This window comes from Cyanistes caeruleus, chromosome 3, assembly GCF_971803275.1.
Source record: "Cyanistes caeruleus chromosome 3, bCyaCae1.hap1.1, whole genome shotgun sequence".
In the NCBI taxonomy this organism is placed as follows: Eukaryota; Metazoa; Chordata; class Aves; order Passeriformes; family Paridae; genus Cyanistes; species Cyanistes caeruleus.
In genome coordinates this window covers 55,629,431-55,649,379 of record NC_141703.1, presented here as the reverse complement: position 1 = coordinate 55,649,379, position 19,949 = coordinate 55,629,431, and the positions used below count along the sequence as shown (strand labels likewise).

The following is a 19,949-nucleotide window of genomic DNA, read 5'->3' as shown; positions in this document are numbered from 1 at the left end:
TCTATTAAGCTGAGTTCATTAGAGACAAACTTTTTGGAAATTACTTACTCTGATCAACTTCTAGTAAATGTTTTTCTATAGCACCTTTATTCTCTGAGAAACTACATATTTTTTCAGACTTTAACTTGTATCCATGTAGACAGATGTTCACAATTTAGCTGTTCCTCTGAAAGTTACTAGCCCTTAGCTGAAACGTGGTAACTGACATTGAGAGGTGGTTAAAGCATTTTACTTCTTAATAAACTAAAAGCAGTCAAATTTCAATTGAGGAGGTCATTTGTACCAGTTGTGCATAAACTAGGAGCTTTCAATTTTCTGCTTGTATCATTAGGCATTATAAAATATATTTGAGTCTTCACCTTAAGCATTTCATATTAATCAGACTATGAAATATTGTTAGAAATTATTACCAGCTGTACAAATCAGATTAAGAACATATTCTTGCGGTTTACAATTATTGAAAATAGTCATGACAGAGCAGCACACTTGGAACATTATGCTGTTTTTCTCCTTCTCCCCTTGTTATCAGTTGTAATTGCTTATAACGGCAATTCATTATTTGGAGGCTGCAATGGGCTCCTTCCTTGGGTTGTTTATTTTCAGACTGTTCCTCACTATGTATCTTCCTTTCAACCCAGTTGCAATTTTGTTTTGAGATAGCATAGCTTTACCTGGTAAAAGTATTGTTTTTGATCGTGCTCAAGTGTGATTAAAGTTCTTCAGAATCTCATTTTGAGAATTCTGAAAGATTTTATGCTTGGATTTTTCTGTATTGCCCATGTTGCTATTGAATATGTTGAGTAAAAGAAGATATTTGTGTAAAAATATCTGGACTGTTCTTGCATCACTGTTTCTCTCCTGATTTCCCTGTCTTCTTCACTTTCCTGTGTTCTGAGTTTGTCCATGTTTCATAGATTAATTCAAAGGATTTTAATTAAAGAGGAAATAAGAGGAATTGGTGTAGTATTCCTGACTGGTTGCTTTCTAAGGAAGGGAGACATGATACTGTTGGTTTAGTATTGCAGAATAGAGGTGATAATGAAATCTGTGGAGTATGTGGGGCATGTGTGTGTGATCCCAGATCTTACTCATTCTTATGTACACAGCACGTGTTCAATAGATACGTTATTTGATGTACTGAAGTTTCCTTGTACAGGGATAGTTAATATCTGGACTGCTTGAGCATTTTTCTTCCTTGTTTGATGACCTGCAGGTATTATAAGTAATAATATGTAAAAAAGAAGTGTTTCATAACATAATAACTAAAAATATTTTACCATGAAGGCAGGTGTTTTTTAGAAAGGTGATTTGTTTTTCTTCATAAATGTTAGAATGTAGGAAATTACTCTTTTTGAGCTGATTTTTTGAAGGATAAGGGGAGAAGGAGAGAGGCTGGGGGAGTTGGGTTGTATGTTTTTGTGGGTTCTATTTTTTAGTGTTGAAGAGATCTTTGCCAAAGGGAAAATATGTTTCTCTAATGAGAGTGAGAATTGGTTAATAAGAAAGCAATAAATATATGATGGCTATACAGAGGGACTTTTTTATCCATGTTTCGTGTATTTAATGTGTATGTCACATGTATTGAATATCCAACATGATAGAATCTTCTAACTTTCCAACTTGGAAAATTTGGTTATGCAGGTGGATATCAGGGACTATCTCATTGCTCAGTTCAGATTTTCCTATGCTTATGAAGCCCTTTTCTAATTGTCTTTTCTTTTTGTGGGGCTTTTTTGTTTTTGGTGTTTTGTTTGTTTGTTTTCCTTTGGTACCTAATTAGGAGTGTTGCTTCTGACTATTTAGTGAAAATCCTGAGAGCTTATTTCATGCAGGCTCAAGGTGATAGAATCTTTTGCAGAAAAGGTTTGCATAGTTATGTAATAGTTTCATATTTGAATTTATTCCTTCTCTTCATATCTTTTCTAATGTGGTCATTTTTGTTCTTCCTCTAGACTATTTGTTCTCATCCCCTGTGGGTCACAAGGCATATAGGAGCAAATGAAAGCAGTGGTGTTTAGTTATTGCCATACTCTTTGTTCCTTTTTTGACAGAGGTCCCCCAGTGGCCCATTTCAATGTAGGACACTGCTGATGAATGTGTGAATGTTTTTGACAGTAAAATTTTACAAGATGTTGGATGCAGACTTGTGAGGTTTCTCTTGTTTGCATTCATTCCTGGCCCATTCCACTCTTGTTTCTTTCCCTTATATGGATAATCAGCCTCTTTTTGTTGATGTCAGACACACGTTAGGTTACATCAGCAATCCTCACAGCTGGGCATTTTGAGGCCCAGCTGGTGGAAATCACACCATAAATCACAGAGTTTCATCAGTGTCCAGGGAGAGGAGTGAAGCTGAGTCCCCACTGAGAGCTCAATCTTCCACAAATTCAGGCCAGCTGAAGGAGAGAGCTACTCAACAAAAGTTCATCATTCTACCTGGAAGTGGACTTCCTTCCATTTCAAAGTGGGAAGGGAAATACTTGCGAATGTGAGTAAATTGGTGCTACAGGGTTATTTTGCATTGGTTTTACACATAGAAAAATTTGTAGATTTGTTTTGCTTTTTTTGTTTTTTTCTTCTTTTTTTACTTTGTTCCTAACTTCTTCTGTAGATGTAAAAATTGTTGAAGATTGGATATTACAGTTTTAGGATAATAGAATTACTTAGGTTGGAAAAGACCTTGAAGATCACTGAGTAAAATCATTAGTCTAGCACTGTCAAGTCCACCACTAAACCATATCCCTAAATTCCACATTTACAGATCTTTAAAATAATTATAGAGATGGCTCAACCACTTACTTCCCTGGACAGCCTGTTCCAAGGCCAAACCAAGGCTTCTCTGAAGGCATTTTTCCTTGTATCCAATCTAAACCTCCCTTGGCACAATTTGAGGTGATTTCCTCTTGTCTTACTCATTACTTGGGAGAGGAGCCTGGCCCCCACCTTTCTACGACCTCCTTCAGAGTAACTGTGGATGGGATAAGGTCTCCCCTCAGCCTCATTTTTTTCAGGCTAAGCACAACCCCAACTTCCTCAGCTGCTCCTCACAGGGCTTGTGCTCTAGAGCTTTCACCAGCCCTTTTGCCCTTCTCTGAAAATGCTCCAGCACCATGTCTTTCTTGGACACAGCACTCAATGTGTGGCTTCACCAGTGCTGAGTACAGGGGGACATCCCTGCCCTGGTCCTGCTGGCCACAGGATTGCTGATACAGGCCAGGATGCCACTGGCCCTCTTGGCCACCTGGGCGCATGCTGGATCATGTTCAGTCACTATCAACCAGCACCCCTAGGGCCTCTTCCACTGGACAGCTTTCCAGCCACTCTGCCCCAAGTCTGTGGAGCTGCCTAGGACCTGGCACTCGGCCTTGTTGAACCTCTTACAATTGGCCTCACCCCATTGATCTGGCCTGTCTGGATCCTTTGTAGAGTCCTCCTGCCCTCCAGCAGATCAACAATCCCACCTAACTTGGTGTCATCTGTGGATTTATTGAGGGTGCACTTGATCCCCTTGTCGAGATCACTGATAAATATATAACAGCAGAACTGGTCCCAGTACTGAGCCCTGGGGAATACCATTTGTGACCAGGCACCAACTTTCCTATCCTGTAGCAGTATAAAAAGTTCCTAATGTTTTTAAGCATATTTTGCACATCATTCTCTTTTGAAGCTGTTGCACAAATTGCAGGATGACATGGTCTTATTTTCTTTAAGTCATGGTTATTAGATAAAATATAGGTGCAATTAGGCAAATTTTATTTTAAAATATAAAGTATACAAGGTATAAGTAATGTAGAGGTCTTGACTTTCAAGTTAAGATAACTCTTTTTTTATGGAGCTGTTCTGTGTTCTCTCATGGGCAGATTCTGTTTCAAGACTCTTTTAAGTGACTGTGTCCCTGCACTGCCTATGTGTTGTGTTTTGGTTTAATTAATTAATATTTCTTTAGAATTTTTCTGTATATTTATGGAAATAAATTTTGCTATGTTTTACTTAATTTTTTTGTGTGCGGTCAGTCATTCACAAATAAATTCACATAGGTGTTTGTTTACTAAATATACACCTCTGTGTGGGACTTGGGGGATTCATATGTCAAATTCTGTCATGGGTGAGGTTATGCACACAACCTTCTTTTTAGTGTCCTAACAGGAAAGCATTAGATAAATTCTCATGGCATCACTGAATGTTTTCTTTCTGAAATTTATGTTGTCAGGATTTTCTGTTTACGTGCTAAAACAGATTCAGCAATGCAGCAAACACTTACCCTCTCCCCCACCCTTCTATGGACTTGTAAGGTTTTTCTCACCAGCGCACTTCATTCAGAGAAACTGAATGCTGATTTTTTTTTTTCCCAGTCTGCAAGTATTCTTTTTTGCTGTAGTTTAGGACTCTCATTACCAGCCAGGCAAAAACACTTCCAGTTTGTGGTTTTTTTCTGAATGAATGGAGAAAACCTGATGTGTCCATTGGTTCTGTGTTAATTTGTATAGAATATCTCACTTTAGTGCATCAACTTTTCTTTTAGAAATTGAAAATAAACCTTTAAATATTTATTGTTTGATATTGATACTGCTCAGTGAAGAAGCTTTTCACAGGTGAAAGGGGTATGGTCTGAATGGCTTAAAGATGTACTTGTAAGGAATTTTTTTAATTCATTCCTTTTTGCTGTATTGAGAACACAGTGACAAATTTGCAGGAAAGTATGTCTATTTCAACACAAACTGCACAGTAAGAGTTACATGTTTATTTCCACATGTGCCAGAGGGAATGACTGCAAGTATGAATAAACTGAATTTCCCTTAAGGGAAACTAATAAGTCAGCAATGTCTGTGGGATAATCATGCCCCAGGCTTACATTATCCTAGTTTCATGGAAATGTAATAGAAAATTTGTTTATTTAGAAAATTAATGACTGCTGTGTTTCCACAGTTGAAACAATGAAATACAAAGAAATGTCTGATTCCAAGTTAACTGTTGTATTGCTTTTAGTAGTCTCAGATTAAGTATGTAATTCTTTTCCTTGCCCATCCATTTATTTTCCATTTCTTGACTTTTTTTTTTTTTCTGAAAAATCTACTAATTTTCTGCTACCTTCTTCTATGTTTATTGCTTTACTTGAAACTCAGGATAATTCTAGCAGAATCATTTAAAAATTAGCTGGTTTTGAAGCGCAGGTTCTTTGTATTTTCAGCAGAGAGAAAATGAGATAAGTCTAATTAAAATTGACAGTGTATATTAAATTTTTCAGGGTTAATAAAATTATTTACCAAATAATTTTATTATAAATCTAGTATCTTTAAGTGATGTGTAATAAGGCATTAGTTGAAAAATTGCTGGTCCTGAGAGTACTTTATAAAATTTTTACAAAAACTTGCCAAGAAAATATAAATTTTTCTGAGGTTTGGTTAATTAAAGTCAACAGAAAATATTTATTACCATTAATTTATTTCAGATGCTATAGAGAAGACTACTCAAGGAAGGGTCATCTTGAAGATATTATTTGGAACATGGGAAAGCAACAGTTATTATGGGATAGTTCCATGCCACTTAGCTTTACATACCATAGTTAAGAGCATATTTGCTTGTGGCCCATCTGTGTTCAGTGGAGAAAAAGACATATCCTCTGAAAGATAATTTTCTTTTTCTAAGTGTAAATAAGGGAAACAATGGGTATATGTTTTATTGTTTTTCTATTTTTCTTTTGTAATGCTGTTACAATAAGTTTGTTGTAACGTGGCTGTTGAAATCGACTGCTTCTACATTAGGAAAATGTTAACTGATTTTCTCTCTTGGATAAAAGGCTTTGTACAGAGCTTGAAAGTACAATATAGAGTTTTATTTGTATAGTACTTCAAAATCTCATAGAATTTGAGAAACAGTGAAGGAGAAGGATACCACAAGTATAGCAGATTAAAATATTTTGTTAATGGGTAGGGGTTATTCTGGCTGCGTATGGAATGGCAACAAACAATATTTGCACAGTTGCATTTCAAAATCACAGGGATTTTTTAGTAAATCATACAGTATCATACAGCAAGTCATTTTTATCCCTTTGAGGACAATCAGATTTTCTAATAGTGCCATAATACATTTGACATTTCAATTTCTGTCACACTGTTTTACCTAATAAACTATTTTACCAGAGTGAAGCTAGGGCTAAAAACTTCAGCAAAGCTATTGATGGTTTAGACATAAAAGTCAAAGCAGGGTTACCTATGGAGAACTATATATGCAGCATATATGGGTTTATACTCATGTATCTGCACTAATTACCTAATGCTTGCCAAGTCCTATATGCAGCGAGGTTCTTACTCGGTCATGAAGTTCAAGTAGAAGAACTTGTATACCCTGTAGGTGCTTTACAATTGCTTATCCTACATGTTCTTTACAGATAGAAGACAAGACATTGAGAGGGCTAAGAGTTGATATTAATGATCTGGTATCAGTGAGAGGTCAGCCATATGCAGACCTTGCAGTATAACCTCGAACTCTACTTGCTTCTCTCATCATAATTTAACACAGGAATTTGAATGCCCATAGGCCCAATCTAATATAGATGTGTTGTGCACTGTGGAAAAAAAAACCAGTGAGCATCTGCAGGCTTACAGAGCTTACTCTGGGAGAAGATTACTCTGTGAAAAGAACTGATATTTTAGGTAAGAAGCCTATCTTGCAAAGAAAATTGATGAAGAACAAATATGTTGAATTATTCTGTAATAGATACTTCAAAAAAATCAGTACTTGGTTAGGATCCTTGAAAAATCTACATCAACCATACTTCTTCTTTTATTTAAAATTTTTAGACCTCATTTGATAGTAATTTTTGAAATCGTGGCTTAAAGCCACTCTGAAGTTGTATAACAAACATGTTTCTATCCCTCACCCCCCACAGAATCCTGCTTCATTCTTAATTTTTATGGAGTTCAAAGAATCCATTTAAGTATTCAGATAAAGGAGAAGTTACAGAGAATTCTGTAGGCAGTTCAGCAAATTATTTTTCCCTTGCAGATATTGGATATATAATATATTGCATATAAAGTAATTTAAAAATAATTACATTTAGCTATTTCTAGAATACTTGTGAATTTCTAAGTGTGGACACAGTTTGAGTTTTCTCTGCTTTCTTTTTTTGATTCATTTGGATAATCTTGCAGTCTGTTTTTGATTGATCCAAGCACTGGTAAGTAGAAAACGCAAAAACCCGAAACAAGTACTCAAGGAGCTCAACACTGGATGATTAGGCAAAAGAAGCAAAATCTGAGAAAGGAATTTAACCAGGAAAAAAGAGATCACTTGGTGGTTTTAACAGCAGGAGACAGCTGTTGCCTGCAGAGTGGGCAATGCAAGGAGGCATTAAATCTGGATCAGGAAATAGAATTTGAAATGCACATGAAAGAAAACATCATTTTGCTAGCCAACGGTCTCTTTGTACTGAACCATCAAGTTCCCCATGCCTTCAGTGTGTGGGTGAAGTTAAAACTGCAGCTTAACTGAAGCAGAGGTTTGACACTACCTAAATGGAAAATACCTTCTGCTTTCTTTGCCTTCTGTCTCATCTTTGTCCCACGGTCCCTGGCCCCACACTGCTTCTACATGCTGCTTCTTTATGCCTCTCTGCACAGGCTTGGGTGTTCATCCCTTAATAGCCCACAGAGAGCTATAATTGAAAAGCTTCAGCAGAAGGGCCCAGTGAATGGAGCAGAATTTTCTGTCCGTAAGCAGTAATAGACAGAGGTAACTGCTTTGTAAGTGGCAAAAGTGCAGGAGCTGATCAGCTGTGACTTGCAAATGCTTCTTAAATTTATGTGAGCACATCATTCAGCAAAGCTTTTGTGTCAATGCTTAAGTTCTGTCCGGTTCTTTACTGTAATCCACCTGTTCATTCTCAGAAGTTATGCTGTAAGTATTCACTTCAAATGATTGTGTTTTTAAAAAAAGTCTCCAAACAATTCTTTTGAATACAATGATAGAAGTCTTGCAGTTGAAATTCAGAATGAAGAATAAATTTAATCTTTTTTAATTTAAGGTTTTAATGAAGAATAAATTTATTCTAATAGTGTTCATTTGAAGAATAAATTGGTTGGTGACATGTTTAAAATGCTGGATTTATAACTGTATTCTGCAGCTATGAAATCCATTGAATTTTTTATTGTAAAGCAGGCTGGTAGTCACCTGTCCGGACTGAAGTTACTTGCTAATTCATTAAGCTAAGCTGGTCAAATATGGTGGTGGTAGAACCTCTTCAGAGTATATGGGTCCAACCATTTTATCCTTGCTTAGTTCTCCCTTTTCTTATGAGTGGAAAAAAGCCATCAAAGATAACAACAGATTTTTACAGCAAAACTTTGATTGGAAGATGAATTTTCAAATTACTTATCCTTCCCTGTTTGTCCTCTTTTTTTAAATACCTAAGGAATGCTGGCATGTTCCACCCTCTCTCTCTTCATTCTAATCTGTTGGTGCAGAAATTTCTTTGTGCATTTCATTGTTTGTGTTGTGAACTTTTCTTTGCTTTTTCCTATGTATTTGCTAGTTTTTTCTTTTGCAGTTGTGCTTAGCGCTATCATTTAATCTCCGTGTTCATAGTCTGAGGTTGGCATTGTGTAAGTACTAATGGAGTCCTGGATCCTGGAATTTTAGATAAATAATGAAAAATAAGCCGAAGTATGGAGGTAATAAAATACATAAGTTTTTAGAGCAGTGTACTAATATAAAGCCTCTACCGATAATCGAAGGAGAATGAAGATGTTCTAAGAGAGATTTTTGGTCACCTTTGCTTTATAAAATCTAATCTAGATTTTATATGGATAAAAATAATTTAGAATGAGTCACAAGCAACTGATAAATTGAAAGTAAGCAGTGAGAAAGATTGGAAAAGTAGAATTGATGGCAAGATGTGTGACCTAACTGACTGCAGTTATAATGGAAGAAGTATAGACAGATAAAGTTTTTTTGGTTGAAGAACAGGAAAAACAAGGAAGTGAACATAAGATACGCACAGTTTTGCCTACAAAGAGTGCATGCTGTTCCAGAAAATGGCAGTTTTTAGTGTAGGGTGGAGAAATTTTAAAATAAATTGAGATGAAAGTCCATCAAATTTAATTGTTTCTTTAAGGTAGTAAGAAATTTCCTTAAAATAGAAATAGGGATAAAGAGGTTGTGCCTGTTTTTCTTGAAGAAGACTGAGAGTGAAATCTTAACATCATAGGGAGGGTGTCCAGAGGATAGAGCCAGGCTATTCTTGGTGGTCCAGCCAGTAGAACAAGAGGCAATGGGCAGAAATTGATGCATAGGAAGTTCCACTTGAATATGAGAAAGTACTTCATTATTGTGCAGGTGACCACACACTGGTCATATATTGTTCAGAGAGATTGTGGACTCTCCCTCATTGGAGATATTCAGGAACTGTGTGGACACAATCCTGTGCCATGTGTGCTGGGATGACCCTGCCTGAGCAGGAGGCTGGACCAGATGACCACCAGTGAGTGGTCCCTTCCAACCTTTATGTGTTCTGTGATTCTGTGGAAATAAAATGGTGATAAATAGTGAAAGATCAGCAGTAGTGAATTGAGGGTCAATGATTACTAAATGATGACAGAAAAGAAATTCACTTACTTGTAATATAAGACATTTTTAATAAAGATATGACTTGGCAAATTGGTATTTTGGAGAACATTAGATCCATTTAGGATCAATGTGTCATCTGACAAGAAGATGGCAGAATTCAACAGGACAGTCAGTAACTATGTGTGGAGCCACTGTGCTTAAAAAGGAATGAGGGAATGCTTGAAAGGTGTTCTGTTAATCATTTGTTATTACTTGCTGCATTGCTCACATCCACATTATTCAGAGCCTCAAGAAAGTGAATGTGATTTCACATTTCACTCTTGCCTATTGCAGTGAAATTTCTGAATTTGGAATGGAAGCATGTGAAGCTTTTCATTCACTGTGTAAGGACAATTACCCCAAAATAGAAATGTGTAGGATAAATTCTGGTTTTAATTTGGCTTTACTGAGTTCAAAGGATCGACAACATTAACTTTGAGATTTGATGAAGATCTGCTGCTGTAGAAATTTACTCTGATGTGCTTACCTTCAGAAAGAGGTTGGCTATTATAGTTGAGATGCTATACACTGAACTATTTAATTTCTGTGCTGTTTTCAACTATTCATGTTGCTTATAGTATACTGAAAGAGCTAAAGGTATTTAGACCACTTCAGGCATTTAACTTGCTTTTTAACATTTGCTGCTAGTGCAGCTAGCATTGTCAGTGATGGGAGATGATCTCATATACTGAGTGTTTGTTCTAGGACTAGGAATATTACAAACTGTGTGGACTTTTGTGTTAGACATCTAATGCTCTATTGATTTTTTTTTGGATAATCAGTGTCTCTGAACCTCTTTATATGATGGAATATATAGTACTACAGGTAATAAAAAGAAGTACACTGAGAAAAGTTTTATGGCAGAACTCTGTTTCTCAGCCTTCAGCTACAGTGAAACTAAGAGATATAAATCAGTTATGCTGTATTCAGTGCTGAAAAATCTGTTCTCTTCCACAGTTGTTTCAGGCTCTCTGTAGTAATGCTTAATCTGGAAACATAGCTGTGACCACAGATGTGCCCTGTAAATAGGAAACCTTACCATGAGGAATGTGGTTGTTTGTAACTGTTGCTTTAAAAATGCATGTTTATTGATATTCATGCTAACTCAGAAAGAGAGGTTTCTTGAGTAAGATCTCACTTTTCACAACAGAAAGAAACTTAAGCTGTAGGTTTTCCTTTCTGTTGTTTAAAGTGAAATATTCTACTGCTTTGACTTGCTTAATCTGTTATGTGCATGCTGCACTCTGACAGTTCCTGGGTGTTGGAATTGTTGATGAACTTCTAATGAATGATTCAATGCTCTTGCTTTGTGTTGCTTTAAGTTCCTATGTTGTGAATAAAAGGGATTGAGAGTTACTTTTTCCCAAAAGTGAATTTCTTCCAGCAAGTTCCCACTAGACCTGGTGTCTGCTACGGTATAAAGATATTAAAGAAAAGAGATCAAACCTGTTTTTCTGAGACAGTGTTTGACAATCATACTCATTCTCAGGAGCTTTTTTTTTTTTTTTAGCCTATAATTTTTTCTTTGATTTAAAGTCTTACACTCTTACAATTTTTCTCTCTCTTCAATGTGTAGTACCTCCAAATGTTCCACTAGATTAATGTTTTTCCATTAGATATTTCTTGACCAAAATAAATACGTAGTTATTTTAATCTTTGTAAGTCATTCTCCAGTATCTTGATTATTTTAAAATGTATTCTTTTTTCACCTTTGTATTCTATATACTTTGTGAATATCTTTCTGGTATGAAGATGCCTAGGAGTGACTGAATATTACAAATGCATTTACTTCCCCTCTCATTATTCAGAGCATCTATTTGTTATTGCTGCACATAGAAAATACATCTCTAAATTGTTCACTCTACTTTTAGGCTTTTTTCATTATTACTGCATCACAGATTTTTATCTAGTGTTTCAGATGTATGTATTTAGCATGCATATTTCCAGATGCGATTCCTTGTAATTCTATTTCCAAGTTCTTTTATTTCATTCCACACACATTTGTGAACTCCTGAAAGCTGATATTTCTCTTGCTCTGGCAGGTTATTGAGGTTATCTTGTTTCTTGAATTTGTTGCCTGTATGACTCTTGGAGAATAATTTTTATTTAAAACATATGATTTTTTTTTCTTCCCTGCAAATATTTAAAAACTTCTGTTGCCCTGGGGATTGAGTTTTAAGATTTGCCAGTTTGATTTTATTAGCTTTCCTAGGTTTGAAAAGCCCACCCCCATACCTCACTTATTTTATTAAGTGGTCATCAGCACTGAAGCAGCAGTTGCTATGTGTGCATGGATTCACCCTTTCATGTATATGTCTGTATGTGGTGTGTGTATGTAAGTGTGCATATACCAACTCATGTATAATGTATTTTCCACCTCTTTTGTTTAAAACGATGCTATTTACCTGCAGGAGGAGGAAGAAGAAACCTATGAGCAAACTCTAGAATTCCGCAGAGGAGGTGATGGTCAGCCACGGCGGTCCACACGACCCACTCAACAATTTTATCAACCCCCCCGAGCTAGAAACTGATTAATAAGGAAAGAAAGGTAAATATAAGGTACTGACGCTTTATGTATTGGTTTAGGTTTCAAGATAAACAAATCTGTATTGTTCTATACTTTTCTTAGGAATATTGATATATTGATGATAGAGGTTGGATATCTCTGTTTCTCTGAATTTTGTGGCTTAGAAGGACTTAATATATTTGTGGGAAGAGGGAAAGTAATTAAAGCACTTCAAAAAATAGCTTTTGACTTTTGCTTTATGTGAAAACTCATGTCATCTCAACAAGCTTTTTCCTGGTGCTTTTCCACCTGGGAGCAGCACCAAGATTCTCTGGTTCACATACATTAGACCTGCTTATTTGAAACATACAGTTGCAGTCCCTGCTGAATGCAGGACTGTCTAGCTCTGTCCAAGGTCCCGTATTCTACTTTCTGTAAGCCATTTATGTGAATAAATATCCTTTCTGTTGTTTTTCTTGCATGAAAAGGAGAAATATAAAATTTGTGAGCTCATCATTAAATAGGGAGGTGCCAAGACAAAGAATATTTATGAATCTCAAGGATATACTTGCACCTATACTTTTTAATTACCAGAAATTAAGGGATTATATATCATCCTTAGAAAGGACACCTGCAACATACATTCAGAAATTTTAAAAGGCCAACCAGTTAAAACAGCTATAGTAATTTCAGTGAACAAATCTCATAAGCTCTTCTGCTTTCATTTCACTGGTTGATCTTCTAAATTCTTCATTTACAAAAGATGGTCAAAAGTCTGTCCTAACTAAAGAAAGCTTTGGTAAGTCATAATATTTGATGTACACCTGCAGAGTGTCTTTATCTTGAATCTGATTTTTTTTTTTTTACTACCCAGTTTAATTTTACCAATTTCTTTTTTTGTTCTTTTCATTACTCTAGTCTTCCACATGTTGTTGGCTTAACATGTGCTACTGATCTCTGTACCTTTTGATATTTGTGACATACAATAACATATGATTCTACTTTTTAGAGTATATGTTAAAAAGTATTTTTCATTTGTGGCAATACTGGCAATGTAAGAGAGGTGACAATTGTTCTGGTTTTGCCAATATAATTTGAATTTCTATTTTAAGTACATATATCAATCACTATTAGTAAACATGTCCTAAGATTGTTCATGCAGAAATTATTCTGGAATATGCACTGAGCAGAGTTTTAACCAGCACAGTTGGCCCTGAGCAGTGTCAGGGTGATCAGCTGAATGAGAGACGTGAAGTGTACACAGCAGTCAAAGCCAGGGAATTTTTTTGTATCTTAGGTAATATTTTTGGTATTTCTCTAATTTTACAACATAAATCTGGAAAACCCTACTTAGCTTTGGTCAGCTATGAGGTACCAGGAAGAGTGGTAGTAACTCATGTATCTGAAGAGCAAGTTACTTGATGGATAAGGAACAACCTTTCTAAGGCACAGGTGATTTTTCCTTGAAGGTGTTCCTATACTTTACTTTTAAGATTATAATGGGATCCTGATTTAAATTGTCAGCAGATCTGCTATCAAAACTTAATCTGGCAGAGAAAATAAGCCTTCACAGCTTTTCCTTTCCTTTATTGCCAAAAATAAGTGGTTGGTGTAATCAATTCTTAACCGATTTTAAAAGGAGGCAGAGAATCAAATAGTCCTTTTCTAAATTGTTTTCAGCTTACCTGGACTTGTACAACAACATGGCTTTAATGTCTTGACATGTAAAAGTTCAGGAATATTAAATGTCAGTTCATAGAAGTGGATTTCTATATAGATTCTGCCTCCTTATCATTTCTTAGATCTTTTGAAATCATGGCATAATGTTCTTACTTAAAGTTTTTAATAAGCTGTTAAATGAAAACAAGATTTATCAGGGAAGTTTTAAGGAATCCAGTGAGATACAATTTTGCTACAACTTACTGCTGCAGGGTGCTTTACTTCTTCAACAGATCATTTATTAGTGACACCTTTACTTACTGAAAGGGGGATCTCTCTATTATGTTAAGTAACTTAATGTCTTTTTCCTGAAGAGATGGAAAACCATTGATGATGATTATTTTATATTATAAATGTGTAAATTCCATAGAATCTTAATGTTGTAGTTTGTAACATTTAAAATTCCATGGTATCTCGTTCTCAACTTAAACAATACTAAAACTGGAGTTTGCTGGCCATGTTTGTATTGGGTATGATAGGGATGTATCAAAGATGAAGCATGAGGTCCATACAGTCAAAATATCAACTCATACCCAAAAGATCTATCTGTATAATCTTACATCACTTGACAAAGAGGACTTTGTAATGCAGTGGTGCAACAATGCAGAAATGAGTCTGTACTGGTTCCTGGATTAGTGTTCAGCACACTCAGTCAGGTGCTGAATTTAGGCATGCACAGCTGGAATTAGTATTACCAAATAATCAGTTCAAAATCTTTGTCTGTACTGGAAGGGCTCTTAAATGGAAGGAGGTTCAAGATTTGAAAATTCCAAGTTTGTTTTTAAAAGTGGAATTTGGATCAATGGAGCTGTTCAGTCTGGGGAAGAGAAGTCTCTAAAGGGATCTTATTGCAGTATTTCAGTGTTTGAAAAGGGGACTTCTAAAAAAGATGGAGAGGGAGAAACACTGCAGACTTGCAGGAAGTCTTGACCTGGTGATTTTTATGAAGACAGAGAGATAAATTGGAAGTATGGGATAGTCAGTACCTCACTGTGGTTGCAGTTGACATATAAATTACTATGTATTGTTATCCAGCAGTGTGAGGTGGACATTTTATCAGAGGGAATTTTATGTGGATATGTGTCAAATGCTAGGTTTATCAGGTCTGTAAGATAAGATACTCCTCCTAGAGAGTCAAGATACAAGAATTAGAATCTAACAGTAATAAAAATACATCCTCAGGTTATATTTTCTGTATAGAATGTCTTAATAGTCTGAAATCAAAGGGGAGCTAATAATCAGAAATGAGTATTTTGAAGAGTCAGGCCTTTTGGAGGAGAGTGAAAGAACCTATGAGTATGAATCTGTAAGTGCTTGGTCCTTATATGCTTTTTGGGTCTTCCTTTGCTCTGTGACAGAACTAATGTACACCTTGTCACATTTGCTATAAAATCTGTATTTTAGTCCTGAACAATGGAGAAATTGTGGTTTTGTGAGAGAGAAGTCTTTACCAAAAAGTATTCTTTGTATTAGACTGATCATATTTATTGCACTGAAGTGCAGCCTTCTGATTTATTCTTTTAAAGCATTGTGTCTCCATAAGTACTCAAAAGCAGATATCCACTCTTTTGGAGGAAGAAAATGAAGTGACAGTGATGCCTATGTTGCACAAAAAGCTCAGGGATGAGGTGGGGGGGCAGAACTTAACGGTTTCTTGAATGCCAATATTTTTTGTTCTTATTTGTTCTATTTTAGTGTTTTTTTCATTTAGAAACCTTGGAGTCAGGGGGAATTCACTGGCAGCTCCCAACTTGCTGAACACTTCTTCTAGAAGAAATTCTGGGGTTTTCCGAGCAGCAGGATGGAAAAAAGAAAGCTCATGTGAGCAGAAGGAATTTGGACCTGACACCACAAAAGACTTTTTTAAAGTTCTTAGTTAAATGAAGCTGAATACTTTTTACATATGAAAGGCAAATTGTCATTGCTGCCATCAATAAAACCACAGTGCACTATTCTATTCTTTGCCTTGTATTCTTTTTACTGAGCCTCTGCTGTTAGTTAACATAATAATGTATTGTGATTTTTTCTTAATTTTGAACGGATTTTACTTCTAATATTGCTTCTAGTAAAGTAAAATTAAAACATATTTTCTCAAAAGCTGACAGGGTTGGGCATTTAATTTAGATTTTTGGTTAGCATTAGCAAAACATGTTAAAAAAATTCAGCTAATTGTACAGTAAAATTTTGAATATGTTTTTGACTATGTTTTCTCTGTTTATTTTCCAGAGATGCTGGAAGATAAATTACTAATTTGCTTATTATGTTTTTCGTGATCTGTGACCAGAGAGTCAAAGGGGAGAATGAAAGAAAAATCATCAGTTGCAATAGTCATTTTCTAGATAATTTTAGGCAAATATTTTCTTTATAGCAATATTTATATTAAAGAAATAGAAACATTTCTAAAGGGTAGAGAAAAGTTGTTTAAACAAAAAATACTGAAATATGCACATTGGTATTTTAAGAATAAATATGTGTATACATGCACATATGCAAGCTGTTGGGTAGTCGGTACTAACTTTCTTGTAGTTTTAATCTATGCTTTTATTGCTTCATATTACTAAAATTTTTTCAATTGTCATTGATGTTTGAAAGAATCTATGTCAATCTACTTTTCATTCTGAGCTGTATCTTTGAGTCTTATGTGATTATGACAAATAGTTGAAATTTCACTATTTCTTTGGCTGAGGAGCACTCAAAATCTAGGTAACATGCAAATCCCTTCTAAGCTTTATGCTGATCATTTAAGACTGAAATAGCACACATGTTTTGAGGTAGTTTTGTAAAGATAGAATTATACCTGAGAGATGTATTGATAGTATAAATTGTACAGTTAATTCTGCTGAATTTCTCTCTGAGTGCTCATACAAAGCTGTTTGAATAGAACCTTGTTTATTTGGATGATAAGAATTTTTATATTGAAGATGTAAATGAATGTATCTGCAGTACAGAATGTGGATTATTGTCTGAATGCAGTAAAATCTTACCAATCACATAAATTTCTGCAGAATAGTAAGGAGCCAAATGGTTTGCTGTTTTGCTGTCTTAATGGATCCTAAGCAGCTTCTTCATAATTACGATGAACCTTACTAATAATTCTAAAGAATTTTGGAAGTTTTGAACATGAGCTGTACAATGTTGAAGTTCTTCACGATCAATTCATACACAACCAATTTTATGAAGTTTGTTAGATTTACATTAGAAACCACTTTCCAAATAGTATGAAACATCCTGGTCAGTTCTACTAAATTGTACCAGCGAATAAATAAGCTGTAGCTCTAATCCATTGCATGTTGGATGCTTTACTTCCAGAATTATTGCTAAGATCACTAACAGCAGCTATTCAGCTTCATTAAGAGATGCAGCCACAGCATCATTTAAAAAAGCCGTTTTGACTTTTCTTTGCATTAAATGGGGTGTGCATTAAACAAGCCCTGCAGTCAGTGTACCAAAGCAACTACTGAAATTAAAATAACTTTTATGTTCTTTTGAGCTTTCATTCTTGCTGTCAACTAAATCATAAAATAAAGAAAACTACAGTCTGATTTAGTGAGCTTCAAAAAATAATGCCAAGTTGTGAAATTTTAAGACTCTACAAATACAAAGCAGTATTCCTCTGTAGTGGCTGTTGCATTCTGAGAATTCAACATGTATGTGCAGCTGTAAGCAAATGAAGTATCCTAGAGAATGTTGTTTTTCTTTGTGAAACAGTAAAGACCATTTCCTGGTCTTTTCACTGGGGCTGTGGATCTAGAAAGCCCGAGTAAGCAAACAGCTCCAGAGTCTTCTTAGAAAGTCATGTAGTCTTAGTATGTTTTATGATTATTTTCTGCTTTGGCTTCAATTGAAATAATATATGCTGAAAGTTCTGCCTTTCAGTATCTGAAGAACTGTTGTTGGAATAGTTAAAAACTTATTGCATCAACCTGTTTTGAAAAGCAAGCATTCATATATTCATGCTTATTGATTTCTGTATCTGGAAACTCCAAACATGACAATAAACTAGGTACGTATATAAATTATATTCTTGACTAGCATAGTCCATCAAAACCAAAAAGACAATAATTTGCCAGTCATACTGTGGTGAAGTTTGCATGCACAAGAACAACCTTAATTTATTTAGCTTTTGTGTTCAGAAGAAATTACTGTGTCTAGATAGGTCTTCAAAACTGATGTGAAAGTTAACTTCTAGTTCATCAAAAGCAACAGCAAAAGCAAGCTCCTGAACTTGGTGTGGCCACATCTGTGTGGTTAAAGGGAAAAAGCTGATCAGGAACACTGGATCCTGGTCATGCACACTATTTATTTACTAGCTTGATTTGTGACTCTATTGGAATGTTCTTGGCTAGCTGTTGCTGAGACAAACCTGTCACAGAGGAAGCTTGTCCTTTGCAAAGTGGACGTGAACCAACCTGTGCTTCCTGACCTATGTACCAGTAGGTCCCTGGTTCATGGCTTTCCTTTGCTAAGATTATAGATAGAGCTTTCGAGAATTTCTGTGTTGAAATTAGGAGTGCAATTCGAATGAGTTGGTTTTCTTGCCTTGGACTCATGTAAAATATTTCTACCAAATGAAAAATAAAATCAGAATTTCTTGTTTAAATTATTCTAAAAGTTATATACCAAGTTGGTAATGCTATCATTGACTAGGATTTTTTTCCCTCTTTTATATCCTTGAGAGATAAAATCATTTTCAAACAAAAAGTGAAGTGGTTGTGTTGTGGTTTTATCTTACAGGTTTTCAGAATTTTGTATTAAAATCTGTTTGAAATTGTCATGTTTGCATTTAAAATTTTCCTTGGTCTAACATCTTCTGATAGATACTTGCATGTGTACTTTAATTTAGCTTTTCTTTTTGTCCCTAGCAGGTACTTTCTTTTTAAGTCTTTGGCAACAACTGTGCAAAGCATTTTGAGAATTACTTGTTAAGGTCACTTTTCCTAGAAACACTGCTGGAATTTTCTCTGCAGAATCTCTTGGCTTGAGCCTTATACAGGTGAAACTTGTTGGGAATATGTCTTTCCAAGGCAGTATTAGCAAAACATATTTTCATTGGGTTGCAAAATGTTGATATCACAAGAAAGACAGATCTTATCTGTAAGATGTACTTTGTCATTAGATGAATTTAAAACATGAAGATTTGGCTTGAGGTAAATCTGAAGGGATATTTGCAAGAGAACTCCCAAACAGCCAAGTAGCTAATGAACATTGGTAGCTGAAATAAACTGGTAGTGTAGAGTGTACAGTCACTTTTTAGCATTATGGTTGGAAGGAGCTTCATGCAGGAGAAATCTCCAGTGAGACACAGGAATATATCATTTGGAGTGATTCTCTATAGATGCTTTCTTGAAGAACAATTCTATTTCACCTGTCTTTTCATCACAACTTGATCCAACTCTGTAAAATGCTGCAACTTTCTTGAGAGGAGTATAAGCCTGAAGAATGACCAATTGCACTATTAAGTTCACTTTAGCTTTGTGCTTGCTATACAACTCTTGGGGTATTATCTTGTTGGTTTTTCTTTTTTTTTTCTTTATGGAATGTTTTTGAGCAGCTTACTGTAGTAGAGGTGCTAAACCAGGGAAGATACTCCAAACTTGTAGGCACTGACCTTCTTACAGCATGGTATGCATGTGGAAAGCTTTTCGGTACTATCCTTATAAACAATGGTAAAGACTCGTAATTACTCTTAATTTCAGTATTTACTTCACATCAGTTGCTTATGTTGGCCTGTTCTTGCTTTAAATTGCAATTTTGTTTGAGAATGATTAAAAATAATGTAAAGGGATAGAAATTATATCAATACTTAATTTTCCCACAGGAGAGGCCATAAAAAGTCAGTTACTATTCAAGCACATGAGCCTGTTGATGGACATAACTGTATCCTGGATATTATGATGAGTGAAACAAAAATGTAGCATATATTGAAAAAATCTTACATGTATTCAAATAAACAGGAACTGTGGGGATGCAAATAATTAGGTGTATAAGATCAACAGAGTAGTTATAGAATGTCTAAAAAAATTTGGCAGCTGCTTCTATGGAAAATGATTATAGTCATTTCATAGTGCCTTGCAATTTTTCATGCAACTTGACTATTTCTATCATAAAATGAGTGCATAGG

The 19,949-nt window shown here is 35.3% G+C and overlaps 1 protein-coding gene across 28 annotated transcripts in view; it reads left to right on the top strand.

The window, feature by feature from the left end:
* TDRD3 (tudor domain containing 3) overlaps window positions 1-15,785 on the top strand; it is a 165,974-nt gene extending 150,189 nt beyond the window's left edge. For 16 of the 28 annotated variants that reach the window (XM_086881127.1, XM_086881109.1, XM_086881135.1 and 13 more), the window contains 2 exons: window positions 12,015-12,151; window positions 15,524-15,785. In XM_086881127.1, the coding sequence (XP_086737253.1) occupies window positions 12,015-12,134 (120 nt within the window). In that variant the 3' untranslated portion in view covers window positions 12,135-12,151; window positions 15,524-15,785. Of the gene's footprint in view, window positions 1-12,014; window positions 12,163-15,523 lie in introns of all 28 variants that reach the window. The other 12 variants (XM_086881134.1, XM_086881130.1, XM_086881131.1 and 9 more) reach the window with 3 other exon arrangements.
* Window positions 15,786-19,949: the final 4,164 nt, after the last annotated feature.